Source organism: Strix uralensis, chromosome 2, assembly GCF_047716275.1.
Source record: "Strix uralensis isolate ZFMK-TIS-50842 chromosome 2, bStrUra1, whole genome shotgun sequence".
NCBI lineage: Eukaryota > Metazoa > Chordata > Aves > Strigiformes > Strigidae > Strix > Strix uralensis.
The window spans coordinates 131,665,223-131,688,548 of NC_133973.1; the positions used below are offsets into that span (position 1 = coordinate 131,665,223).

The window sequence follows — 23,326 nt, forward strand, 5'->3', positions numbered from 1 at the left end:
TATGTTAATATGGTGTTCCCACAGGCATCCAAATAGCAGGTCACCTACAATTCACAATCCTATCTCATTCCAACATCAAAGTTGGCAGCAAAGACTAAATATCTGGAGTTGAATATTTGAGGCTCGTATGCTTGACTTTCAGATCATTTCAATCATTTAGTGGCGGATTCAAGAGGCAGAAAAGCTGGGAGGAAAAATATTGTGTGTAGATGGAGTTGGGAGCCCTGCTCAGAGCAGCAGCAGTAGTGAGATGACGGTGAGTCTACATTTGTTAATGCCCGTAAGGCCCTGAGAAAATGTTCAGTGGAAACTTTCATCACCAATTCATAAAATAAATAAAGTGGTATCTCTTGATATATATTAAAAAGGCACTGGGCCACGTTCTTCTCCCAATTATACCATCTTAAAAGTAGACTTATTCCCCTGTCCCAACTCCAGTTACTACACACATCCTTGCCAAACTCTCAAGGCTAAGGATCGTTGGGATTGCAGGTCCCCACTGCACCACTGGACACACAGAAGTAGGGCTAATCACAGCTCTTTTTTTCAACCTTCCAGCTTATTTTCAATTGAAGAGCAACATGTGGGAGTATAAATTGGATGTTTAGCATGATCCTGCATCGAGCTTTGTTCAGCAGTGCTGCACCACCACCGCTGAGCACTTTTCACTGGTATTGCGTCAATGGGCACCCGTGGGCGCCTCCGCTCTGCTTCAGGGCAGGTTGAGGATGTACTCTCAGATCCAGCATGGCTTGTGGGAGCCAGAAGGACCTGGAAAGAACAGGAGGTGAATGAGGCCACAGAAGGAGTGTACGCTTCATTCACCTCCTGTTCTTTTCCCATATGGTTTTCTGCACTGACAAGATGGGAATGACAGCTCGCATCTGTTTCCACGGCTCCACCATGCTCCCTGCTCTCTGTGGCGGCCACCTAGCACCCCTTGTTGCTGCCCATGGGTGTTCGGGGTCTCTCCTCCTGCCCTTCACTGTGTCACGGATTGGGGTCCCTATTTTGCATGGCCATGACACAAAAAATAACAGCAATGATGACAGCAGTGCTAACCATTGGCTTGCCTTATCATTTACGCAGTCTTCAGGTGTTCTGGCTATCCCAGGCATTTTGCAAGTCCTATGGAAATTATGAAATTCATCAAAAATAAACCTGAACAAGAAGCAACTGTGCTGAACCCCAATGTCTGGACTTCCCCTGGTAACTGCTCCTTATAAATACTATCACCATGTGCAAATGCGGTTACAAACATGCGGTGAGCTGCCTGCCCTGTCACAACAGTAAGGGAGTTCTCTGATTATCTCCCTGTTATTTAATATTAATTAGTTTGCTAAGTTTGGGGACATCTCAAAGAATCATTCAGCTTATCCCTACCCTAGATCTTTAAGTTGGGAAGCGTCCTTAAGCCTATAGTCCCTAGCCTGCCACCGTTATTGCGGATAAAAAATTGTTTAGAATCACGTTTGGAAGGAATTATTTAGAAGGACCATTCCAAAACAGTCAGGTTAGATCTAACATCAGTATAAGAGTGCTGAATGGGGACCAGGGCATCTAGGACCTCAGGCCTAGAGATGCAAAGTAAGCTATGCTTCTCCCCCCAAAAGCCACAATAAGCCACAAGAAACTCATATCTCTCCAATCAGAAACATCATGACTATCTAAACTACATCTGATTGGCCTCTTTAAATTCCTAGGACCCATATAATGCCCCCCCCTTTTTTTTTTTATTCTTTATACAGAATAAACTGATAAGCTGATAAAATATGTGCATTATACCATGTATTCTGAAAGTGCTCTAGTAGCTAGAGATATTAATAGACACAAGCATAGGCTAAGATAAAATATTAAATCATTTTCCTTTTGGTAGTAAAAATAAGTAAATTACATATCATCTAGGAAGTGATATAGAAACAAACTGCATAATCTACAGAAAAAGAGAACAAAATGCTCACTGAAGCAAAGCTTATTTATCACTTTATCTTGCAACCTGACACAGTACATGCTCAATCTATTTAATTACAGGAACAGAAAAATAGCAGAGAAATATGTACACATAACAGCAATGTTTCCAGTCCTACCTTGGTCGTGACAATGCACAGACAATCCATTCTGTAAATCTCCACAGGAGTGTATGTAAATCATAAAAACAAATCAGCAAGGGTGAGGAAAGGCTTTTGAACAGCATGAACAGAACCGGAGGCTTGAATCTGCACAGCCTGCTTTTCCAAGTGGGGCCCTCATAAGAAACTCGAGTCCTCCTCCACAATGCTAAAGGCAGTCATGATGCTCACAGGGATCAGAAAACCCACTAGAAATCGTCTCAAGCAAAACTTCCAGGTGGCTTATCAGGCTTGATTGCTGCATTGTTCAATCTGTGATCAAAATATTCTGTTGAATGGTATGCAGCCTTCTAAATGGGAAGATGAGAACCACAACAAGCACAAAAGAGCAAAAGCATCACATTTCAGCCCTGGCTCTGGTTTCACAATTCTGATCTGCTGTTTCAGTATACCCATAAGATTTCCTTTGCCAAGTCTCTCTCTCTCTCTCTCTCTCTCAATCTCTCTCCCTCTCGCTCTCTCCTTCCCTGTCTTTTTTTTTTCTCCCCCCTCTCGCTCACTCTCTCCCTCCTCTTTCCTACTAACTCCGAGCAAGCACAACACACACAACTATCAGGCCCATCTATCAAAGTGCTGTCACTTCTCTGCCAAAACAACTGCTTTGGGTTGTAAGGGTTTTTATTAAGAGCATGATTCCTACAAACACATATTGCTTGAAGTGCATGATTGAAACATTAAGGTGTGTGCGAGAGCTCATGCGTCACATCTACAATCACTCAGAATTACTAGGTCAGATTCAGATTCAGGAAGTGAATATAAATAACAGCTGGATAAGGCGAACTTTCAGAAAGTATAACAGAAAATAATCAGTCAGGGGAACAAAAAGGGAATTGCATATTTACACGTGCACGCAGGTCTGTGAAGCACAAAAGTGGTATAATTATAGTTTACCATCCACGGAAAGAAAACCCCACATTATATACATTATTGAAAGCTACAGAGGGGCACCTTTTTTTCACACTTATTAAAAATAAATCAGAGTTTTAATTAAAAGAAAGTACCCCAAACAACAGAGCTTAAAAACTCCCTAAGTTCTCTTCCAAACTTTTTGCATCTTTGACAGATCCACAGACTTAATCCATTTATCTCATGTTCTGTATGCTTTGCTCAGTTTTACAGACTGCTTAGCCCCCAAAGCCCTACCTTTCTTGCAGTGATGCTGGTGCAGAGCTTGCCTTTCAGGTGTCTTACATGAATCATTCTGAGTTAGAAAGCTCGCTGTCAGCTCTTAAAGTCTTCCCTCTCTTACAGATAGAGGAAGAGAGAGAGAGAGAAGAAAGAGGGAGGGAGAGAGAAAGAGACACAGAAGGGGAAAGATATGTAAAATGAAAGCTCTGGCCAAAGAGAGAGGAAAATCAATGCTCCTATTCACTGGAAAAAAAAATACAGCCAACTGGACTGTTGACAGCAACAAGAGGAAACGTCTAGACACCCATACATTACAATTCACCTTTTCAACACACTGGACAGCACAATTCCCCCTGGGTGCTTTGCTGAGGATCTCTCATTCTCACTCAGAGCTGAAATGTGTTTTCAATAAAATAAGCCTTTCCAAGAAAATAAAAGGATATTTAAGAGTCATCTCTCTTCCATAAATTACTCAGGTTATAACCTTAATATTCTTGTGATTGCTAAAGCAGCAAGAGGCTCAGTAAATGACACACATTATTTTGCCAAAATGAGGTCACTGCTACCAAAGTTACAAAATCCATAGTGAATCAGATATGTGGTCAGGGAGCAACCAACCCTCCCCCAACTATTAAAGTCTTGGTGGATATAACATCTTAAAGAGAAAGTCTCCAACGCACTTGCAACTGTGTCTAAAACTTTAACTCACTCTGAGCAACCACATGTGCACAAAACAAACTTGATTTGTGTTTACAGGCTGCACTGGAACTTGCAAGTTTTCTCCCTACTGAGGTTTAGTCCAGTAGCCAAACAGTCAGACAAGACAACTGTAGATTATATGAAACAGGGAACTTTCAAACATCCTTGAAATATGAACCAATTAACCATCTCCTTAAAAAAAATTATCCCATTAAAATGGTCTAACCTAAGCCATGCTTGTGCTCTAAGCATGAAAGGATAAAAGGGAATTCAGTCAACTCTTAAAACAGGAGATATTTTAACACTTAGATGTAAAGCATCCAACAGTTTGTTCTCTTCCAATTGGTAGATTCAAGCTGATCTAGTAAGGTGTGAAATATTTCCATACATATAATTACCTAATGACTTGGCTGTAAAATTTCATATCATACTGGAAACTGGCATATGGGGATATATTTTGAAATTGGTCTCCAAGTGCATGAACAGTAAATGTTTCTACTTGCAAGTAACTCTACTTCTGTGAGCTTGTCCCAGTGAATTCATGATCCCATGTACAGTTTATATGGAAAACAGAGGGTTTGAACCCTTTCGTATGTGAACAGCATGACTCGTGTGTATCTGGGAAAATCAGGCTCCATCAGTGTACCTAAAAGTTTCCTCCTGATCTCCTCCAATTTTTGAGTGTCACCTCCTTCCATAAAACGCAACAATGAGCATTTAACAGAGCAGGATTTGCACATGTGCTACCCAAGCTTAGTGCATCGTTGAGCAGTATCGTCCCTGAAATGCTGCCACCTACGTTTTACCCTCAGCATCTCCTGTAGCCCCAGACAGAAGAGACCCATGCTTTTGGGGACACAGACCCCAGCTCCATCCTTCCATGGGCTCATTTTGGTTGCCAGAGCTCCTGGTCATACCTTCTAACACACATCTATCAATGACTCAACAAAGTCAGGGTCGCAGTATGGGAACAGATGACTATCAATGGATGTCCAGTGTTTCTCCCAAGGATACAGTTCCTCATTTTCATTAACTACCCATCCCAAACACAAAAAAGAGGCTGAGCTGCTTCATTTTCTTCCTCCAACCAGGTACTTTTTCCATTCACTTTTTCTCCCCAAGTATAAGATTTTCAAATCCTTGGCACCACTTTACCCTTCATTAGCAACACCTCTTTCTGCTCTAATTTCTGCAGGTCATATTGCTGCTTAGTTCTATTTTTTCCTGTGCTCTTCCAGCCTTCATGTTATCTGTACATATGATCATGATTGAAATCTACTATAGAAAGACTTGACCCAAAAACCAAACAAATTGAGAAGCAGCCATCTGGGGTGAAAAGAGATGGTTTATAGTTGCTCGTAGTTGATTTAGATGGTCAAAAATAACCTCTGTGATGAGCTCTGACTGTTGGGAAGCCTTAATACAGGAAGAATAACAACTATTTCCCACTGAGATACCAGTGGCTCTGAGGACCACGATGTGAAAATCACTTACCCAGGTGACTGCTTCCTTCTCCTCTAATTTTACCAAGGTGTCTATTTTTAAGTCATACACAAACAAACAATATGAGGTGAGTGAGTGAAATGTGATGTTCTGTATAATGCAGTAATTTAGGCTGGACAATTTAATGCTCCTTTCTGGCATTAAAATCTTCACTGTATCCAGGTACTTCCACTTGGATAACCAAAGCATAGAGCTTAATTAGGCCATTATATTTAGAACCAAAGCCTGTAACATCCAGCTGAACTGAGTATTTGCAAAAGCAAGCTTCTGTAAAACCTAGGAACAACAGAGATTCTCTGACTTTTTAAAATCTTTTATGACACACCTTTTTAAACATTTCTTAAATTCTTTTGAAACCCAACTATTACAGAGCAAAAATTGTAAAGAGAAACTGATTCTTTAAAAAAAAGCAAAACTGGCTTCATTATTATCTCTAATTAAATTTCTCAGTAGAAATTAAGAAAAACAAGAGTACTAGGTCTCAAAGTTTTGGAGTAGACAGTAAGAAACACAGCATTAGTAACGTCAGCATCTTGGAAAATTTAGCCAGTGACTATTTAGAGCTCTATGCACCTACACAGAGAACGCATAAACACACACATCCTCTTACAAATGTGGAGAAAGATTTATTTACTCCTAATGTATCTTAAATTGTGTACTATAGAGTACTTGATGATGGCATTAAATTGCCAGTCTTTCACATGGGGTTATATACTCTTTCTTCTTTTCAGGTCCTATATTGCACCCAAACAAGCTACAAATACTTTCCTGATTATGTCTCTTCCAAGAGGGCAACTGGTGTAGTCATGAACTTATGTCTTTATAGTCAGATCTCATTTATACCACTTGAGTGCAGCTAGGTTGTTGTGCATCACAATTGGTTAGTTGGTTAACACCAGGATACAAGTTATATGCTAATTATATGCTAGAAGGGAAAATCTCATGAGACAACCTCATTATTAGGACTGGTTTGTGCTACACCAAAAAAAAAAAAAAAAAAAAAAAAAAAAGAGAAACTACCTATCTCACAGATCCTGGATATGTAGTTAGGAGTTATATTACAGATGAATTGTCAGAATAAATTCTGCTTCAGTCAGGAAGAAAAGTTAATACAAATTTCAGAAGGCGTGAAGTTCTGTATACCTTAGTCACTAAGAAATTTAATGCAGTTCCCAGGCTGAATCAGAAGCCCATGAGTGCTGGTGTTAATTTAAAGATCAACAAATTAGCAATTCTGCCCCTCCTGACTGCAGCAACCCTAACAGCAGCAGTCCTGCAACTGGCCTCAGGCCCATGAGAGCCTCAAGCAGAGTCTATAACAAGAATCATTCCCTTCTCCCATGCATGGCAAGTTTCATTGCTATTTAGCACAATCAGTGTTGGAGTCCTTGACCAATTACTCTGGCCGGTAGCTTCCTCAATGAAAAGGAAAAATACAATTTGCTTTTCAGTAGGGAAGCACAGACCTCGCCACTCTGAGCCTTGCAGGGAGATGGTAAAATGGGCGCAGGGAAAAGTGAAGGCTGGACAAGCAACTCCAATCCTTCATCACAAGGACTCTGCCCCCAAGTGGCCACGATGGACCCAGGCTCAACAGCCACAGAAAATTTTGATTTCTGCTTCACAGCTGTGGAGGGGATTCCCTCTCTTCCTGTCCCAAGTACACGCCCAGCTTACCACCCTTTTATTCAATACATGGGTGTTCACACCACTTTAACTAAGCACTGCCTTAGCACTCAAAAGCAAGAAAAAAAGGTATTTTGGGGTTTTTTAACAGACAACCTGCACTTCACTGGCCCTGCTTGCTGAGGGCCTTATTGTAATACCTGGCCCTTGGCTGATGCAGCCGGTGGTGTGTAAAGTCATTTGCCTTCAAGGGTGCTCAGTGGGACAGCAGGGTGGTTGCTGCCCTTCCTCTCCAGGAGTCAGTGTAATCAAAGGATCACAGGATAAGTGACAATGGAAAGGACCTGAGGATGTCTTCATTCCAACCTCCTGCTCAAAGGAGGTTCAGCAGCAAGGTATGATCAAGTTATTCAGGCAGTTTTCCAGTCTGGTCTTGAAAATGTCCAAAGATGAAGACAGTGCAACCTCTCTAGTAGTCTCATTCCCACAAATTCACCAGCTTAGGGGTCTACAGTGAGGCAAACTGGGAACAGAGTATGATTTGTAGGGTTGTAGGAAACACACATTCATAATCATAGGGTGTGGAGCAGAGGATGGGGAAAGGTCCTTGAGCCATCCTACAGCTCTGAAGGGCCTTGGAGAAGCTAGCCTTTTGAAAGCTCTGCAACCTTCATTAATTTAAAACTTACGCCTAATGCTTTATGTATCTATTATTTCCCATACAAAGCCATAATTGTTTTCTCTTGCTTCCCACAGAATCCCTTATTCAGAATAAAACAGAAGTGCTTCAGTTACAAATGATCCACTGGCTTTATGTGGGCTGGGATGCTCTGCAATAGAAACACACAGTACTCAAGGGCAGTATGTCCTGAAGTGGCTCTCCGCTCTCAAGATCCATAGTGAATGAAGAGTTCATTTTAATTCCTGAGCATTCTGCCTGGGGAAGTAAATCTAACAACCAATTGATCATCAGCAACTGAAAAGCTCTGGTGCATATGTTTAAACATGTAGCCAGTCCTAAATAGCTATGTGTCACTGTCATAGCAGCGTGCCACTGACACTCAAGCACAGTCACTTGAAAAAGAAATCAGACAAAATTACTCTTTCAAATGAATTGACACACTAAGCCACAAGTTCCAGGAAATGAAAACAAAACATCTGCTATCTGCTATCCCATTGTACTGGGAAGTGAAGAAAATACCACTCAGAGCTCTGAACATCTTAAGAGTTTGACAATGAAATTGACAGTTTTTGGAGTTTACTGTCATGTACACCTTGTGCTGGAGAGCTACAAACAGCATGAAAATATAGTACATAGAACTGCTGGTGGAGATACATTGAGTCCAGGAGTTCACCGTATCATAACTCTGAGTAGGGAAGATGGTGCATTGTTCAGCTGGGCATTCATACTGGAAATGTTGTGAAATTGGGCTGGGACCCACTACATCCCATGATTTCTACAACATCCTCACGAACACAATGTATTTAGGGTATATATCAAGCTTCCGATAATTCCTTGCTTTGGTGAAATAATTTCTTCCAGAAATATAGAGACTAATTTCAATGAGTATATATGTTCTTGTATTCCAACTCTCAAGTAGCACCATGGTCCTATATGGTACAAAAGTTTCTCTGATCAACTGAATACAGGAACACAAGAAACTCAGAAAGTCATGCTAGACAATTAGTTCTTTAGATCTTGAAAAGTTAACGAACACAGAAATTGATCTAGAAAGGTAAACAAAGCCCATGGAAAAGCCTTAGACAAGAAGAATAATCTGCAAGTTTCCACTGTTAGGAAAAACTTTCGCTGAAGACTACAAGGTATCACATAAGCATGCCAACTCAGTTAATGTCTGTTTCCTTTTCATCATATTTCCAGCTTGCTAACATTAAAAGAAAACTTAATAATTTTCTTTCACATAGAAAAGAAAAAATACACAATGACTTCAAGGCTGAAAGTCTACATAATAATATCTAAGCCCAAGAGAATTGTTCCAGCCAAGTTGTGAACCTATGAAAATAACGGAGATACTATAATGAAACACTTATAACTTCACCACTGCAAGCAGCGAGACTGTTAGAAAGAGAAGTGTAACATACCCCCTTGCCACAGCCATGAAGTCATATTGCTTCGTGTACTATTCAGTGTAGTTTTATGGTAGGTATCATTAGACTGCCCATAGAAAAATCATAATTTTGCTGACATTCATATACTTCCATACTGACTCCAGACAAAAAATAAACTACAATGCACACTGGGAGACTGAAAACACCTTGAATAAAATTTACTAACTGTGCAACACCTCAGACTTCAAAAATACACTGAAGTGAAACCACCTTGAGATCAGCAAACCTGTAGAACCATCATCGATATTAATAACATTTTTACATAAAAATAAAAAGTAAATCCTGACTAGAACAGCAGAAAATGCACAGGGCTAGTAACATACAGCAATAAATTGCAGCCATAAACTTCATTTGAATGTGGTAATGTACATGCAGTCATTAAGCAGCAAAAAAATGACTGCAGGAGCTCAAATTCAATATATTCTACACATTTCACCTCCAGCAAAACTTGACTAAATAATGATTTCTTTCTCCATCACAAAAGAGTGGACCATACCTTTGTCTTCATGTCTACCACATAATTTTCAAAAGTCTGATTCTCCTTATTGTGTTCACCACATTGTCCAGATCCTTCTGATCCATTGGAAGCTGCAGACTAAAGAGGGGGGAAAAAATTAAATAAAGCAGCTGAGATATGTGCATTATAATTCTATTACACTTAAATGTAAAGATTAGCATGCATGTACAAAAGGGTAGCCTGAATTCAGATAAATATCGGGTGGATCATACATAAGATTTTCACCTCAGTGTTTTGTCATGCAAAAATTTCTGGGTTTAATCTTATAGCCCTCATGGAAGTCTGTAAAAGTCTTAGTAGGCTAAATCTACAAGATGATTCTTATCATAATCTCTAGCTGACTTCAGAAGGCATTCAAGGTGCTCTGCAGCTCTCAGCATCAGAACATAGAGATAAGGAAGGAAATCAGTGCCCTGCCAAAAAGGCCTGCGGACAGTAATGGGGTTCTCATCCGCAGTAGCTGCAGGAAAAGATCTTCTTACAGAAGCAACTGAATTACCTGGCCTGATTTCTCACTTCTAATTCACTACATTCTCCTAAATGACATATTTTTGAAAAGGTTTCATGCTTGTGTATTAGCCATATTTGCAAATCTTTTAAATTCAAATGCCTTTTTTGTTACCTTTCTTTCATTTACACAGATTTTAATCTTATATTGCTTACAGAAAACCCTCATAAAACACATAGTATTTTTTCAAATATCTTTAATAGAAGATATAGTAAAAGGCTATATTTGTTTTTTCAATTTTCTTGCTGGAAATCTAACACATTATTGTAAATTTTGCATTAAGACAATAAATATTATAAATGACATCTCTGTTTACAACGCTCTGCCCTGCAAAAATGTGCTTGAAGAGTTAGCCTTTGAATGAAACATGATGACTGCCACTAACTCGGATTTCACAAAACTTCTGGGCACTTTGCAAGAGCATGAACAGGAAAGCAGAGTGAATTCAGAGTACAGTGTCTTGTATCTGTCAGCACTGAGCATCACAGACACCATGAGTGATTTAGACCCATCCTTTTTTAGCCTGCGCACCAGAAGTGCAGTCAATTTTAACACAATAGGCAAGAAATTGTTAGCATTTTAAACAGACCAACCATTGCCAGCACAACTTAGAAAACAACAAACCAGTGCCACAGAAACAGCCAAATCACATCCACATGTTCAAATGTTTTCTCCTCTGATACTAGATTGTTTATTTAGGGCACCATCCAGCAAATGACTGAATGCTGGCCCCAATCCAGGCAACTACTTAGACACGTGCTTTTAACTTCACTGGAACCAATGGCATTAGCCTTTTGCTCTGGTAAAGAATGTGTTTAAATGCTGGATCAGGCCCAGCAGCTCAGCACTACATGGGGCTGCGCACACAGGACTCCATGCATGTCCTCTCTAGAGTTTTAGCTTAACACGCTTGCTGTCACAGAGAACCATGCATTCCTTTGCCTTGTTTCTTGTCACCAAATGATGTTGCATATCCCCCATTTGTAACCTGGAAGGGACGAAGAGATAGCAAGGCAACCAAGCCAAAACTATGCAGGACAGCAAGGAACTGAACCCAGGTCTTGCATCTCACTACATTCAGAGGAGGCCACAAAGATGATCAGGGGGCTGGAGCACCTCCCCTGTGAGGACAGGCTGAGAGAGCTGGGGCTCCAGAGAGATCTTAGAGCAGCCTTCCAGTACTTAAAGGGGGTCTACAGGAAAGATGGGGAGGGACTCTTTATCAGGGGGTGTAGGGATAGGATGAGGGGTAACGGTTTTAAACTGAAAGAGGGTAGATTTATATTAGATATAAGGAAGAAATTCTTTACTGTGAGGGTGGTGAGACACTGGCACAGGTTGCCCAGAGAAGCTGTGGCTGCCCCCTCCCTGGAATGGTTCAAGGCCAGGTTGGACGGGGCTTTGGGCAACCTGGGCTAGTGGAAGGTGTCCCTGCCCGTGGCAGCGGGGTTGGAACTAGATGATCTCTAAGGTCCCTTCCAACCCAAACCATTCTATGATTCTGTGATTCTATGATCTTCCTCAGAGCCTACAGAAAATCCAAGCAACTCCCTAAGTGTTTCTTTCAGGAAGGGAAAATTGGTTTTACAAGGAGCTAAAAAGCATGGATACAAATTTTCATTTTGTCTTTGCTTTCTTTGAATACATGACATAAGTGTTTTCCATTGTTATTATTTACAGGCAACAATATAAACTATGTAAATCAATATATTATTTATTTGCTCTAATCAAGACCAAACTCTCCCTGGGTCCTAAAGGAGCTAAGCTTCTGCAGCTTCTCAAAAGCGGTTTGACAATTTTCAGCAGAAACTATGACTGTATGGTAGCATTTATCAAATGAGTGCAGCTGCAAAACTGAATAAGGAACTCTAGTTTGTTTATATATTACATACTTTTTTTCCCTCAAATTTTTCACCATTAGCTGACTCAAAAATTTTGAAAGAACATAAAACAATGCCATAAGTTGCTATGAAACGTTCCAATTGTTTTCCTTAGGGAAATGGGTCACAGATTAATTGTGAAGAGTAGCAAATCAAGGACATAAGGAGTGTACAAACAGACCAAGTAGAAGTAAATGTATCTGGAACACCTCTCTGTTCCAGGGTATTAAGGTTCAATAAGCATTAGCAGAATAATATATGGTTCCCAAACTTGAACAAAGTATACATTAACAATCCATCTGAAAACCAATAGTCATTTAACTTTGTGTTATGAAATAAACAGGACTCTATAATGCAAGAGGCAAAAAAGGACACTTGCTGCGCATTGTGACAGATTTATTAAAAACTAGTGTTCTTGGATATGAGTCTTTTCTTATTCTTGATTACATACAATCCTTCCTTTACGGTGTCTAAAATTATTTGTACACTTTATATACAAAAGCTGCCTGCTCATGCAAAAGGAGGATTTTAGCAACACCTCATTATTCCCGATCCATTCAGGTCACCATGAGTAGCAGAACTGGCAGCCCCAGGGTCACACAGTACGAATGCAGTGGAGCACATGCACCATGCTCATACATCCTTGCAGAAGGTTCTGGAAATAATTACTTCAAGTTTGAATTAAAACTACTGACAAAAGTCTACACTTTTTATCAGACCCCTGTATCTAGAAGGCTGGTAGTTGGAACAACTCTGTCTTCCTCTTCACAGAAGAAAATATTATTTTATGCTCTTCAAGTTGGTCAGATAAAGAGAAGAGGTTTTACAAGCAAATGTTGCAAAAGCAGATTAAAACTTCATTTGGTAACTTTGTTCACATGGGTAGTAACCATGAGAATCATAGATCACACTAAAAGTGATCTTCCAATTTTGTGTATAATTAATGATAATCTATTTAGATTTTAATTAACAGGGACTCTTTAGACCATAATCTCTTCAGGGCAATGTCTCTCTCATTGTGCAAACTTAGAGCATTATTTAAATGTTTATTAATAAAATAGTAATCACATTAGATACCTTGTTAATTTTATCTCATTTTAACAGTGCTCAGAAAAGCCCTTCTGTGCTTATAACACATCTTTCTGGTAGCTTATTAGGACACGCACAATTGTCACAGTCAAGCATCAACAAAATTCTTGCTGATTATTTTTTGCCAAAGTACACAGTTTTGAATTATGAAAGACTTGTCACTGGTTCCACTTTCAGCAGGCAGCATGTTCCAGTTCATGTCTGAGCCAGCAACCAGCCAGAGGGAGCAGGCAATTATGGCATATGGGGTTTCCAAGGGTTCCTACAGGAGGCCTTCCTACAGCAGCCAAATCCTGCAACAGTGGGTGAATTCTCCAGTCTATCGTACGGCTCCAGAATTTATACCTAATATATCAATAGGAGGTACTTGTAACCATCCACAACAGTTACCACATTTACTTCTTGGAGTGAGGCCCAACACTGGCAATATAAAAAATATTTAAAAATAAAAAACATACATGCAAACATTATTCTGCTCTTCCATGCTTGTGGATGTTGCTGCCAGGACTTTGAATTTATTTACACACAACCCTGTATGGTATATTTTCTAGGGCACATATACCCCTTCGTGGCTAGAAAATGCTGATCAGTTTTGCAAAGGGACCAGGAGTGCCGGTGGGAGCATGGGGGAGCTACAGCCCATGAGCCTAAATAAATCTGCAACTGCCTTAGGGTTAGAGCTAATGCACCTTCTCCTACAGCCAGCAGTTTAGGGAATGCTCTCCTGTGTGCTTTTAGAGAGAGAAATTCAAAACAGAAGCCGATCTGAGACCTCTTTTGGGGTTCTGTTTCACGAATTGGTAGCTCTGCTGCAGTCCCATGAGATCCTGTAGATAAATGGCAGCTTGCCCCAAATGATTTACATTAAGAGCAGAAAGGTATAAAAAACAGTGATCTGTTAACTTTTGGATGCCAATATCTGTCAAGAAATCTGTCATCTTGGTAATCAAATGCTCCCAGGAACATACACTGCTGAGAGATACTGCTTTTATTTAATTAACTTTTTTGAATGTAAGCATTTTTAAAAAAATCATTAGACTATTTAAAAAGCTACAGGGGGGAAGTAAAATGCAACATGATATATGCTGGAATTACCCATTTTACAGGACACTGATGTAAATTAATTCATTTAGCAGCTATGCTGAAATAGGAAGCAACCTGAGCTGAACTGGGTACTGCTGCTAGCAAAGAACACAGCACACCTCTGCGCCAGGGTACAGCCAACCCCACTTGCACTCTGCTCAAGCCATGTGTGAACTAAAACTGGACTCAAGTCAAGTTCAACCTTTACAACATGCCAGCAACAGCAAGAACACCTTCTGTGTCTGTGATCCATCCACCAAGGGCTGCACCTTTCTGCTGTACCTAGGCAGAGCTGACAGCTCTCCTAAATGTATTGTGAGCATCTCAGTTTTGGCTCCTACTACTGAGAGTCTTGAACTACAAAAAAAAAAAAAAAAAAAAAAAAAAGAGTTGTACATCTTGGACAGTCTGTGAGGGTCAAAGCATCGCTGGGGACTTGAAGAGTTTTTTGTGCAGTGCCATGCAAAGAAATAAGCCTAGAAACCATAAGATGTGTTTTCTTCTTTCTGTACCCTGCTAGTCCTATTTCTATGCCTCTTATAGTCCTTATTACAGGAAGAAATGTCATTCAGCAAATTTTTTGGCAGGAATTAACTTTCACCGATATCACAGATGACTGAAAACTCAGACAATCCCAGAGCAGGCCATGCTAGAAGCTAAAATCAGAAATATAATCCCACAGAAGCCAGGCAGAGTTTCATTCGTCTCAGCTGGGCCTAAATTCCAGTCCTGAAATAATGTAGCAGATCTCTCTTCTTGTCCACAAAATCCTTTAAAAAAGAAGGTGCCTAATTAAGTGTTTCTGAAGCCCTTTAGAAAAGCATAGTTCAGTATCCCCAGTCGAATGATTTAGCCGTCAGAAAGGATTTTGTTTCTATTTCCACGTTAGGGTTTCTGGTTCATTGTTTGAAGACATCAAGGTTTGCCCCACATCACATCGCACTTGCTCAGTCTTTGCAGCTGTATCAAGTCAGGGTGATTTTACAGATTGCTACAAGGTCTCATAGCTATGCCCTGTAAGAATGTCACCACAGTTCTTTTTGCACCAGTCTTCCCAATCTGACCAGTAAATGTGAATGGAGGAAAGCAAAATATATATTTGGGCATGGATTCTACTGTACAAATCGCACAAGTGTTTGAATTTTTAAAAAAAATTATTGTATTTAGAAGTTAGCATAAATATCACAATAATATTTATTTTACCCTAGGATTTTTATGATTCCACTTTAGCTAATATGGATTCAACCTTTCAGAAGATTTTATGACAGACTTAAAAGGGTGTTAGAGCTCAGGAACAATTACGTGGCTGTGGGCTTGTGTTTCAGAAAGGTCAGGATCTGATTTAATGCTGCTCCACCCTCCCAAAAGCAAGTCTTGCTCTCAGAGTGTTTCTGGATGTCAGAATGACACTAGTGAACTTTGCATTTGCTCGTCCCCAACACAGATTTGACCACCCATCTAAAAGCTGTCACTCAAGCTACCAGTTACTCAGTAGTTGCTTTGGCTGGGCTAACACAAAGCCTATACTCAAACCCGATTATCTATATCACACAATTATCCAGTGCATTGTGACTCTGGTCTGGGGCAAGACAACTGACTTTCAAGCAAGAAATTCAGGCAGGGAGGAGACACTAGTTTATGCTTCAGTTTTTCTCCTCCCAGACAGAGTTCAGATGAAGCTGGCTGGAGTCTGTTGGCACAACAAACTCAAGCCTTGTGACTGACCAGAAGACACACCCAGGAGCTTCATCTTGCTGATCCAGTCTCCATCTCCAGTGTCACCTGTGCAGAGCTTTATTTTCAAGCTGGGGTGCAAACCAAGGCACTCATTGTGCCTCCTTTTCCAGGGAGCAGAGGGTCACTAAGGTCACACAGTGGTGGACTCTGCCAAGTGTGATGGTTCCTGCAGTGGGGAGGGACCATGGCACTGTGCAGCAACCAGAGTCCTTGAAAACACAAGTCCTTCAAGGGCTGTTGCTCGGGTACAGTCTCTCCCCTGCTCAGACCTGGCACACCAAATACTGATGGTTGGAAGGATCTGCTGCCCTGCTGCACGTGGTAAAGAGGAAAACTGAGCAAAAAGAGCATTTCAAAGATGAACCCTGCTGCAAGGATTAAGAGATAAATGATTCACCGTTCAGAGGCATGAGCATGAGACTCAAAACATGAGACTGGACAGATTGGCTACAGTTTTCAGGCAAAGACCCACCCTTGCTGTAGCTGCCTGCCAGGCAGCTATCCACATAAGAAATGGAGACAATTAACTTAGGTATGGCTGAGTTCTTACCCTGACAGACTATTTTCCAAAACATTCTCTGCAGTGTTACCAAATGCTGTAGGGCAAATTCAGACACCACTGAACATCAGAATGAATGAGATGAAAACTTTAAACAAATAAATGCATTTCCCTCAGCTCACTGGGATTCAGTCAGATCCTGATGATCATTCTTCCCATTTCCTACCTTTCAGTCACCAGTCTGCACTTTGCTGCACATAAAGAAGATGAAATATGAAGAGTAATTTGGTATATTAAAGATCTATTTCTTTCAAATAAAGCAGAAGCTATTACTGAATTCTCCTGAAGGCTGGGGGAAAAGGACAAGAAAAATTAAAATGCTGAACATAATTAATGGATGCTCATTTAGAATTGGCTATCATACAACATCTTGGAAGCTAAATTTACAGCTGAAAAGGGCAGGATGTATGCAGAAACAGACTCTGGAGCTCCATGTGCACTGTGTCAAGCTGGGGGGAAAGACAGGGTGCTGTGGTGGCAAGGAGGTCCCTTCAAGCATGGAGTGATGACACCTGCCAAAAGCCCCTCCAAGCAGAGAGGTCAGCTACAGTAAGAGTAACACGTTAAAGCACATGGTTTGATTCCAGTTGTGCCCATCTGCATACATTTTATTCATTAGCTGCAGTGGAGTCCCTCCACATTTAAGCCCATATTAGTGAAATCACAATCTTGCCCTGAAAATACAAGCAGACCACAGCTGGAAGCAAATGCAAACACTTGGAAACAGAAAACAGAAAGTCATTAATTGTAACAGAAAACATGACTAATAATTTTTAAATAAATAATATTTGCATGATATTTTAATTAGAAAGGATAATGTTTATTTTACTTACATAGAAGTTCTGGATACATAAATTCCAACCTACATATTTCAGTTGCCATAACAACTCGATACATTTATTCTCTTGTGTCATTTTTTATTGCATCAGTGTGGCTTTTTTTTAAAAAAACAACAACAAAAAAAGCCCAGCTGCTTTGGTTGCTACAATAACACAATATTGTTTAATTGTTCTTTTCACATTTAATTCTTTTTGAAACCAATATACTTTCCCTCCAAAGATGTTCACAGCACAGTGTGGGAATTGCACTACCAGTTCCAGGCCTCAGTGCTGGGTGTGCCAAAAATCCCAGGGATATGTAGAGCCCTTTAGCTCAAACTGCTACTTCAGTGGTCCCCCTTAGGACACTAGTCATATGGCTTGAGGTCAAGATCTTAACAGGAGACCTACACAGTAACAGTCTCCAGTTAGTGCATTTTCCCCTAAAAACCAGAAATAAATTAAATGAGCACTAGACTCTTCAGAAAGGTGCGTAGCTATAGTAGATTTAAGGCGGCAGTGGCAGCAAACGTTGCTGCAGAGATGCAAAACATTTAAGTAAATCACTGCAGTGCTCTCCAAGCCAGGAGGATATTACAGAGCAGTTTCCACATTTCACACACACTGGTGTAGCACGTGATGAGCTAGACTTCACTTTTATCCAGGAGCAGAACTGATTCCTAAACTCTTGGGGCCTCCAAGGAGTTGCCTCAAATCTTTTTACAAATCAAGGCAATCAAATGGTATCATGATGGGAGGAACAGAGGGGCTGAGGGTGGCCTTTCTCCTCCCTACCTCCAGCTAGCTGTGCAGCATAGTGGAGCCTGCTCTTGCCCGTTCACCCTTCCCAGATCTGCACCCCCGCAAATGAACCCATTTCAATTAAATTGCAGTTACCTAACTGCTGATGTTGCATTTTTATCTGGTTCCCCATAACAACCATAATGAGAGAGACTGTATTAATTAATAACAATTATATTAAGGTGCAAGATGAGGAACTGCTCGGTAACCATTGTTCCATGCAGCTGGCGTGGAGTGACTTCAGATTAGAGATAATAGGGCATTTATGCATGTAAGGTTAGAGTTTTTGATGGAAAAGAACTAGTGTAGTGGCTCCCATGGACTGCTTTGGCCTTTGGGGCAGCTCTTCATTTACTGCTAACTATAATAGCCTCTACTTCAGTCAGGAGAGCTACGACAATTGCTTTCAGAGGACTGTATCCCTCTCAGTTCTCAGAATAAGAGTGTGCATGTGTGTTACCACACACAATTTAGGACAAGCTCTAGCAGTATATTTTCACTATGACAAGCACCTCTCTTTTTGTTTCTGATCATATTATTCCTTATTATAAAAATTACATGTAATATGTTAGAGTAAGAAAAAAAGAAAAAAATAATTATAACAACTCTAAATAGGAGAAAAACCCAACAGCGCTAGGTACTGCATGATAACCTTGTAGGAAATACATTTAAATAAGAAGTCACTCAGATAATGTGATTGAATTCTGATTTATGTTATGATGCACTGCAGGTCCATAGCAAATCCAAGAATAGAATCTAGTCTCCTGTCTCCACCACTGGCCCACACACGTCTTTCCCTATTTACACACACCTCCAGAGAAATTACAGAGGAGGAAACTACCCACATTTCATTTGAGATGAAATTTTGTGCCCGCTCTTGCCAGAAATGGTGAATTTAAGTCAATCTACTCAATAGCAGTAATAAAACCAGTCCCATTTTGAGAAAAGGACTGATACGTCATAAAGTGATACTTAGGAAGACCAAAGCTGTTTTACACTAATGCAAGGATATAAAGCTAGTATTAAAGGCAAGAAAAGGAAAAAAAAAAAAAAAAAAAACACACAAAAAAAACCACAACAAAAAACATGAAATCAGAACCCTGGGGAATATTGTAACGACTTTTACTTCTTGAGATAGTTTTGCTTGAAGCATCCTAAACCTTGGTATACAAGAGTATTTGTTTCAGCCAGAGCCACAGGGGGAGGAAGTAAGCAGCGGCTGTCATTACAGTGGCAGGCTGCCTTGCTAAGTCATGGCTGCTGAGCTACACAATCATATATACTCATGCTGACATGCAAAAATACTGCAGCTAAACAAAACCTTTGGCAAAACACAGTGCCATTTCTCTTCATTCAGCTTCACTCCTACAGAGCATTGCAAAATTCTTTGCACTGATATATAAAAAAGGAAAAGGGCTCAAAAGGTAAGTTAAGTGGAATGACTCAGGTCATTAAACTGCAGAATATGTCATCACGCTCCCTAAATGTTAATAAACAGACAATGATGTAAAGTGAAAGGGAAAACAAACATTCCCTAAATATTTGCAGAAGGTTGAGGCTCCATGGAGTTGCCAGACAATTTACTTTGTGACAAATGTCATGCGCTAAATGCTGGATAAGAATCTGCCACTGCCTAATGGAGATGGCAAAAACCTGTCCTTTTATATGAGAACTCCAAGGACTGTTAACACTAGCCACTGACTGAGGTTATTAAAAAATTATGGACCACGCAGGGATTTCAGGTTCTGTGAGCTTGCGGTTGGAGAAGCATAGAAATGTAAGGGCAACTGTAATTGCATTAAATAAACATCACCGTCAACTGCATGGTGAGAAAGGAGAAAATGCCTCATGTACCCGACGATGTCAAGGGTGGTAGGGAGGAATTCTCCTAAGCCATGTAATGCTCCTGCCATGCATACTACATTACATAGCCCGTATGGTTCATGCGTGTCCCCCTTGGGTTTCTACAGGGACCAGGAATCCTCCAGAGCTGCCAGCTGAAGCTGATATTTCTTTACTTGAGAAACAGTGCCCTTGTCACAGCTCACTGACAGCAAGGCCCAGATGACACTATCAAAAGGGGAGCCTGAATGAGGCAATAAATTCAGTCTCATGAAAACTGTCTCTGACTCTGCAACACCTCTCACTAAAGCTGTCTGCCACTTTATGCATTTGAAATGTGTCTAGGCAGCTTAGATAAGTCTTTCTCCTTTTTGTTGGGATGTATCTACCATCAAGGTGGTTGACTTGGATAGAGGTGTACATATAGCCTTAGAGGAATATCACATGAAAAACTTATATGAAAATATTTTCAAATATTTTCACTGTTGATGAATAGTTGCTTGAAACACCCCCAATCACCACAACCTCACTTCTCATTAGCAGGGGCTCAAATTCCAATTCTGGTTGTATTCAGAAGCCTCATAAAAACAGTGATGCTTGTTAATGTCAACAGCATGCAGTGCTGTGTGCTATTCTTTATATGCAGCCTGTTCTTTACAACCTATTGCATTATTACTACGAAGTCAGCTTTGCATTTCATGAGCTTATAACCAAAGCTGAAGTTAAGAAAGATTATCTTCTTAATACCTGTTTCTGCAGTACTTAGTAAAACAGGATTCACAAGAGGTACCCCGAACAGCAATGGACAATTCTAACGTTGCATTTTTCAGGGTTACTGACAAAAAAGCAGTTTCTACAATTAAGACAAGTATCTGTAATCAGTGATGTCACTTCACAGTTTGGAAACATCACAATGCCTGTTTTCTTAGCTGTGGTTAACTAGGAATCTTATTCCATGTATTTGTGACCAAGACCCTGGTGACAATTCACAAAGACAATCCAAGCCCTCACTGTCTTTTGGCTGGGCTGCAACAAAACACTGTGAAGCTGGGCACAAATTCTCTTGTTTTTCCAAGCTTACTACAATTTGAACAGAAAGCTGTGGCACTCCCCTCTTCTCAGCACTGAGTAAGGATACCAGATCAGTCCCCCCCTCCCTGTGATGGCTCTCCATAGAACAGAGAATCAATATAAGGAGGTTTTTGGTCCTTGTCCAAGGGCAAGGAGATCATCACAAATTGCAAGAGAAGAGCAATATATGACAATTCTAATCCTCAAAGGTAACAGAAGTGTCCACTCTGAGTGTAAAGATATGTGTGTGTGTCAGGCACATTCCCTAGGTGGAAACAAAAGCAAGGAAGCCAACTAAGAAATAAAATTATACTGAAGTAAGAAACAGCATTAATACACCCATAATGGCAGAAGATGGACTGTTTCAGACAGCAACATAGTCAGCATCCTGAATACTGAAAACTCTAGTTACAGTCTTGTTGCTGACCTAGCAAATATGGGTACCCTGGGATCATTTACTGTCAAAAAAAAAGTAGAAATCTCAAAAAAAGAATACTGATTACATAAGTGGAGGCATATGTCTGTCATGAATCTTCCTACTCCTTAGGAAGAGACAAAGTTGTCTGTTTTGTTACCTCTGGTTTTCTACAAACGACCACAACACCAAAAAACGTGTGACAGAAAACACCAGTCTGACGTAATGAATGACCTGAAATCTCTTAGAAGATCCTTTCAGTCCTTCTCGTTGTACTTAAATTCCACAACACACAGATCAAACTTCTTTTAGTGGTTCATTAAAAGAATAACGATTTAAAAGTTACCATTAGCTGTTTCCACCAGAGTTCCAAAAGCCTTCATCTGAGTAGACTTCAGATCCTCTATGTCTGTTACTCCTAATTTAATTTTTTTGCAGCTTGTACAGCAGTTGTTTGTCTTTTCTCAGAAAGAGACACCCTGACTACCTGAAAGTGCTGAGCTAAAAAAAAAACCAAAAATATACAGTGACAGGGCACATCATTTCAGAAAAGCAGGTAGGCTCCCCTACACTTCCGCAAAGAATTGGATGGCCTGGGAAACCTTCATCGCTTTAGTTTGTCCTTCCAGTGAAGAAATTTTATGCAGCTGCAGCAATGAACTGAACACCACTATTGGGATTATAACTACATAGTAACAAGGATGACCTCCTGACAGAAAAGCAGAAGCAGTTACATGTATCAGCCAAGCAGAGGCTGAAGTGCTGAAATCATTCACAGGCACAGAGAGCCATTTAGTGGGGTCAACCATTTTTCCCCATTGGCATTGTGATGAAAGCGTGAGATTCAGCTGACCTGACATTTTTTAAACATGAGATATTTGAAGATATATTAAAAATTCAGTTTCACAACTCATCTGTAAAACTAGTCTTCTGGGTTTGGGGGGTAATAGGCACCTGACAGAGACATGAGACTGCAGATCCAGCCACAGATTACGTCTCTGTGCTGCTACATGGGGGTGCTGCTCCATCAAACTGTTCGTTTTGGATCAAGATGACAGAAATTGGAGAAACGTGAGCAAATAGTGAGACAATATTGATCAACAGGAGGAGAATGTCATATCAGGAATGAGTGCTATGGCTGCAACTAACTCTCTTTTGGGCCAAAAGACAATTTTAAATATGAAATGATAGTCTCACAGATCTTTCTGAGGATCTCCTGTACACTGGAAGTGGCAATACCCGGAAAGTTCCTCACTGAATATATCATGAAGAGCTGAGGAAGCAGACGTGGAGGTCAATCGCTAGAGAAGTACAAGAGTAAACGTGCAGAGAGGAGACATGCCATGACAGCCCTTAAAAGTAAGAGAAATAGAATGGTGTTGATATGGTGGAAAGGTGGAAGACAACAGAGGCTTCCAACAGTGAGGAAAATATGGTTAGAGAAATAAGCCTAGAAAATGATCTCTCTACAAGGCCATTTGGATGGGTAAATGGACCAAGATTACATAAGGACAAAAAAGACATGCTCCTAAAGGCTCTTTTCAAGAAGGAAGGGAATGGCTAGGGGTGAAATTCACTCCTTCACAGTACATGAAGATATAGACAAATGCTTTCTTCATGATCCACCTAAATATTATAATGACAAATAAGCAGTAAATTGTCTCTTCTCTAAAACAGGGACACTTTCACTATAGCCTGTTACAGATTAAAGTGGGGTGATAGTTAACCACAGTCAAATGTGTAAACTGTACAAGCCAAAAATGCATAGTCTTGTGGTTCTAGCCGTGTTAT

The 23,326-nt window shown here is 40.3% G+C and overlaps 1 protein-coding gene across 12 annotated transcripts in view; it reads right to left on the reverse strand.

Moving 5' to 3' along the window:
• DLG2 (discs large MAGUK scaffold protein 2) overlaps positions 1-23,326 on the reverse strand; it is a 1,055,297-nt gene that overhangs the window by 894,330 nt on the left and 137,641 nt on the right. For 10 of the 12 annotated variants that reach the window (XM_074860344.1, XM_074860343.1, XM_074860342.1 and 7 more), the window contains one exon: positions 9,712-9,810. In XM_074860344.1, the coding sequence (XP_074716445.1) occupies positions 9,712-9,810 (99 nt within the window). Of the gene's footprint in view, positions 1-2,087; positions 2,289-9,711; positions 9,811-23,326 lie in introns of those variants that run through there. The other 2 variants (XM_074860360.1, XM_074860358.1) reach the window with 1 other exon arrangement.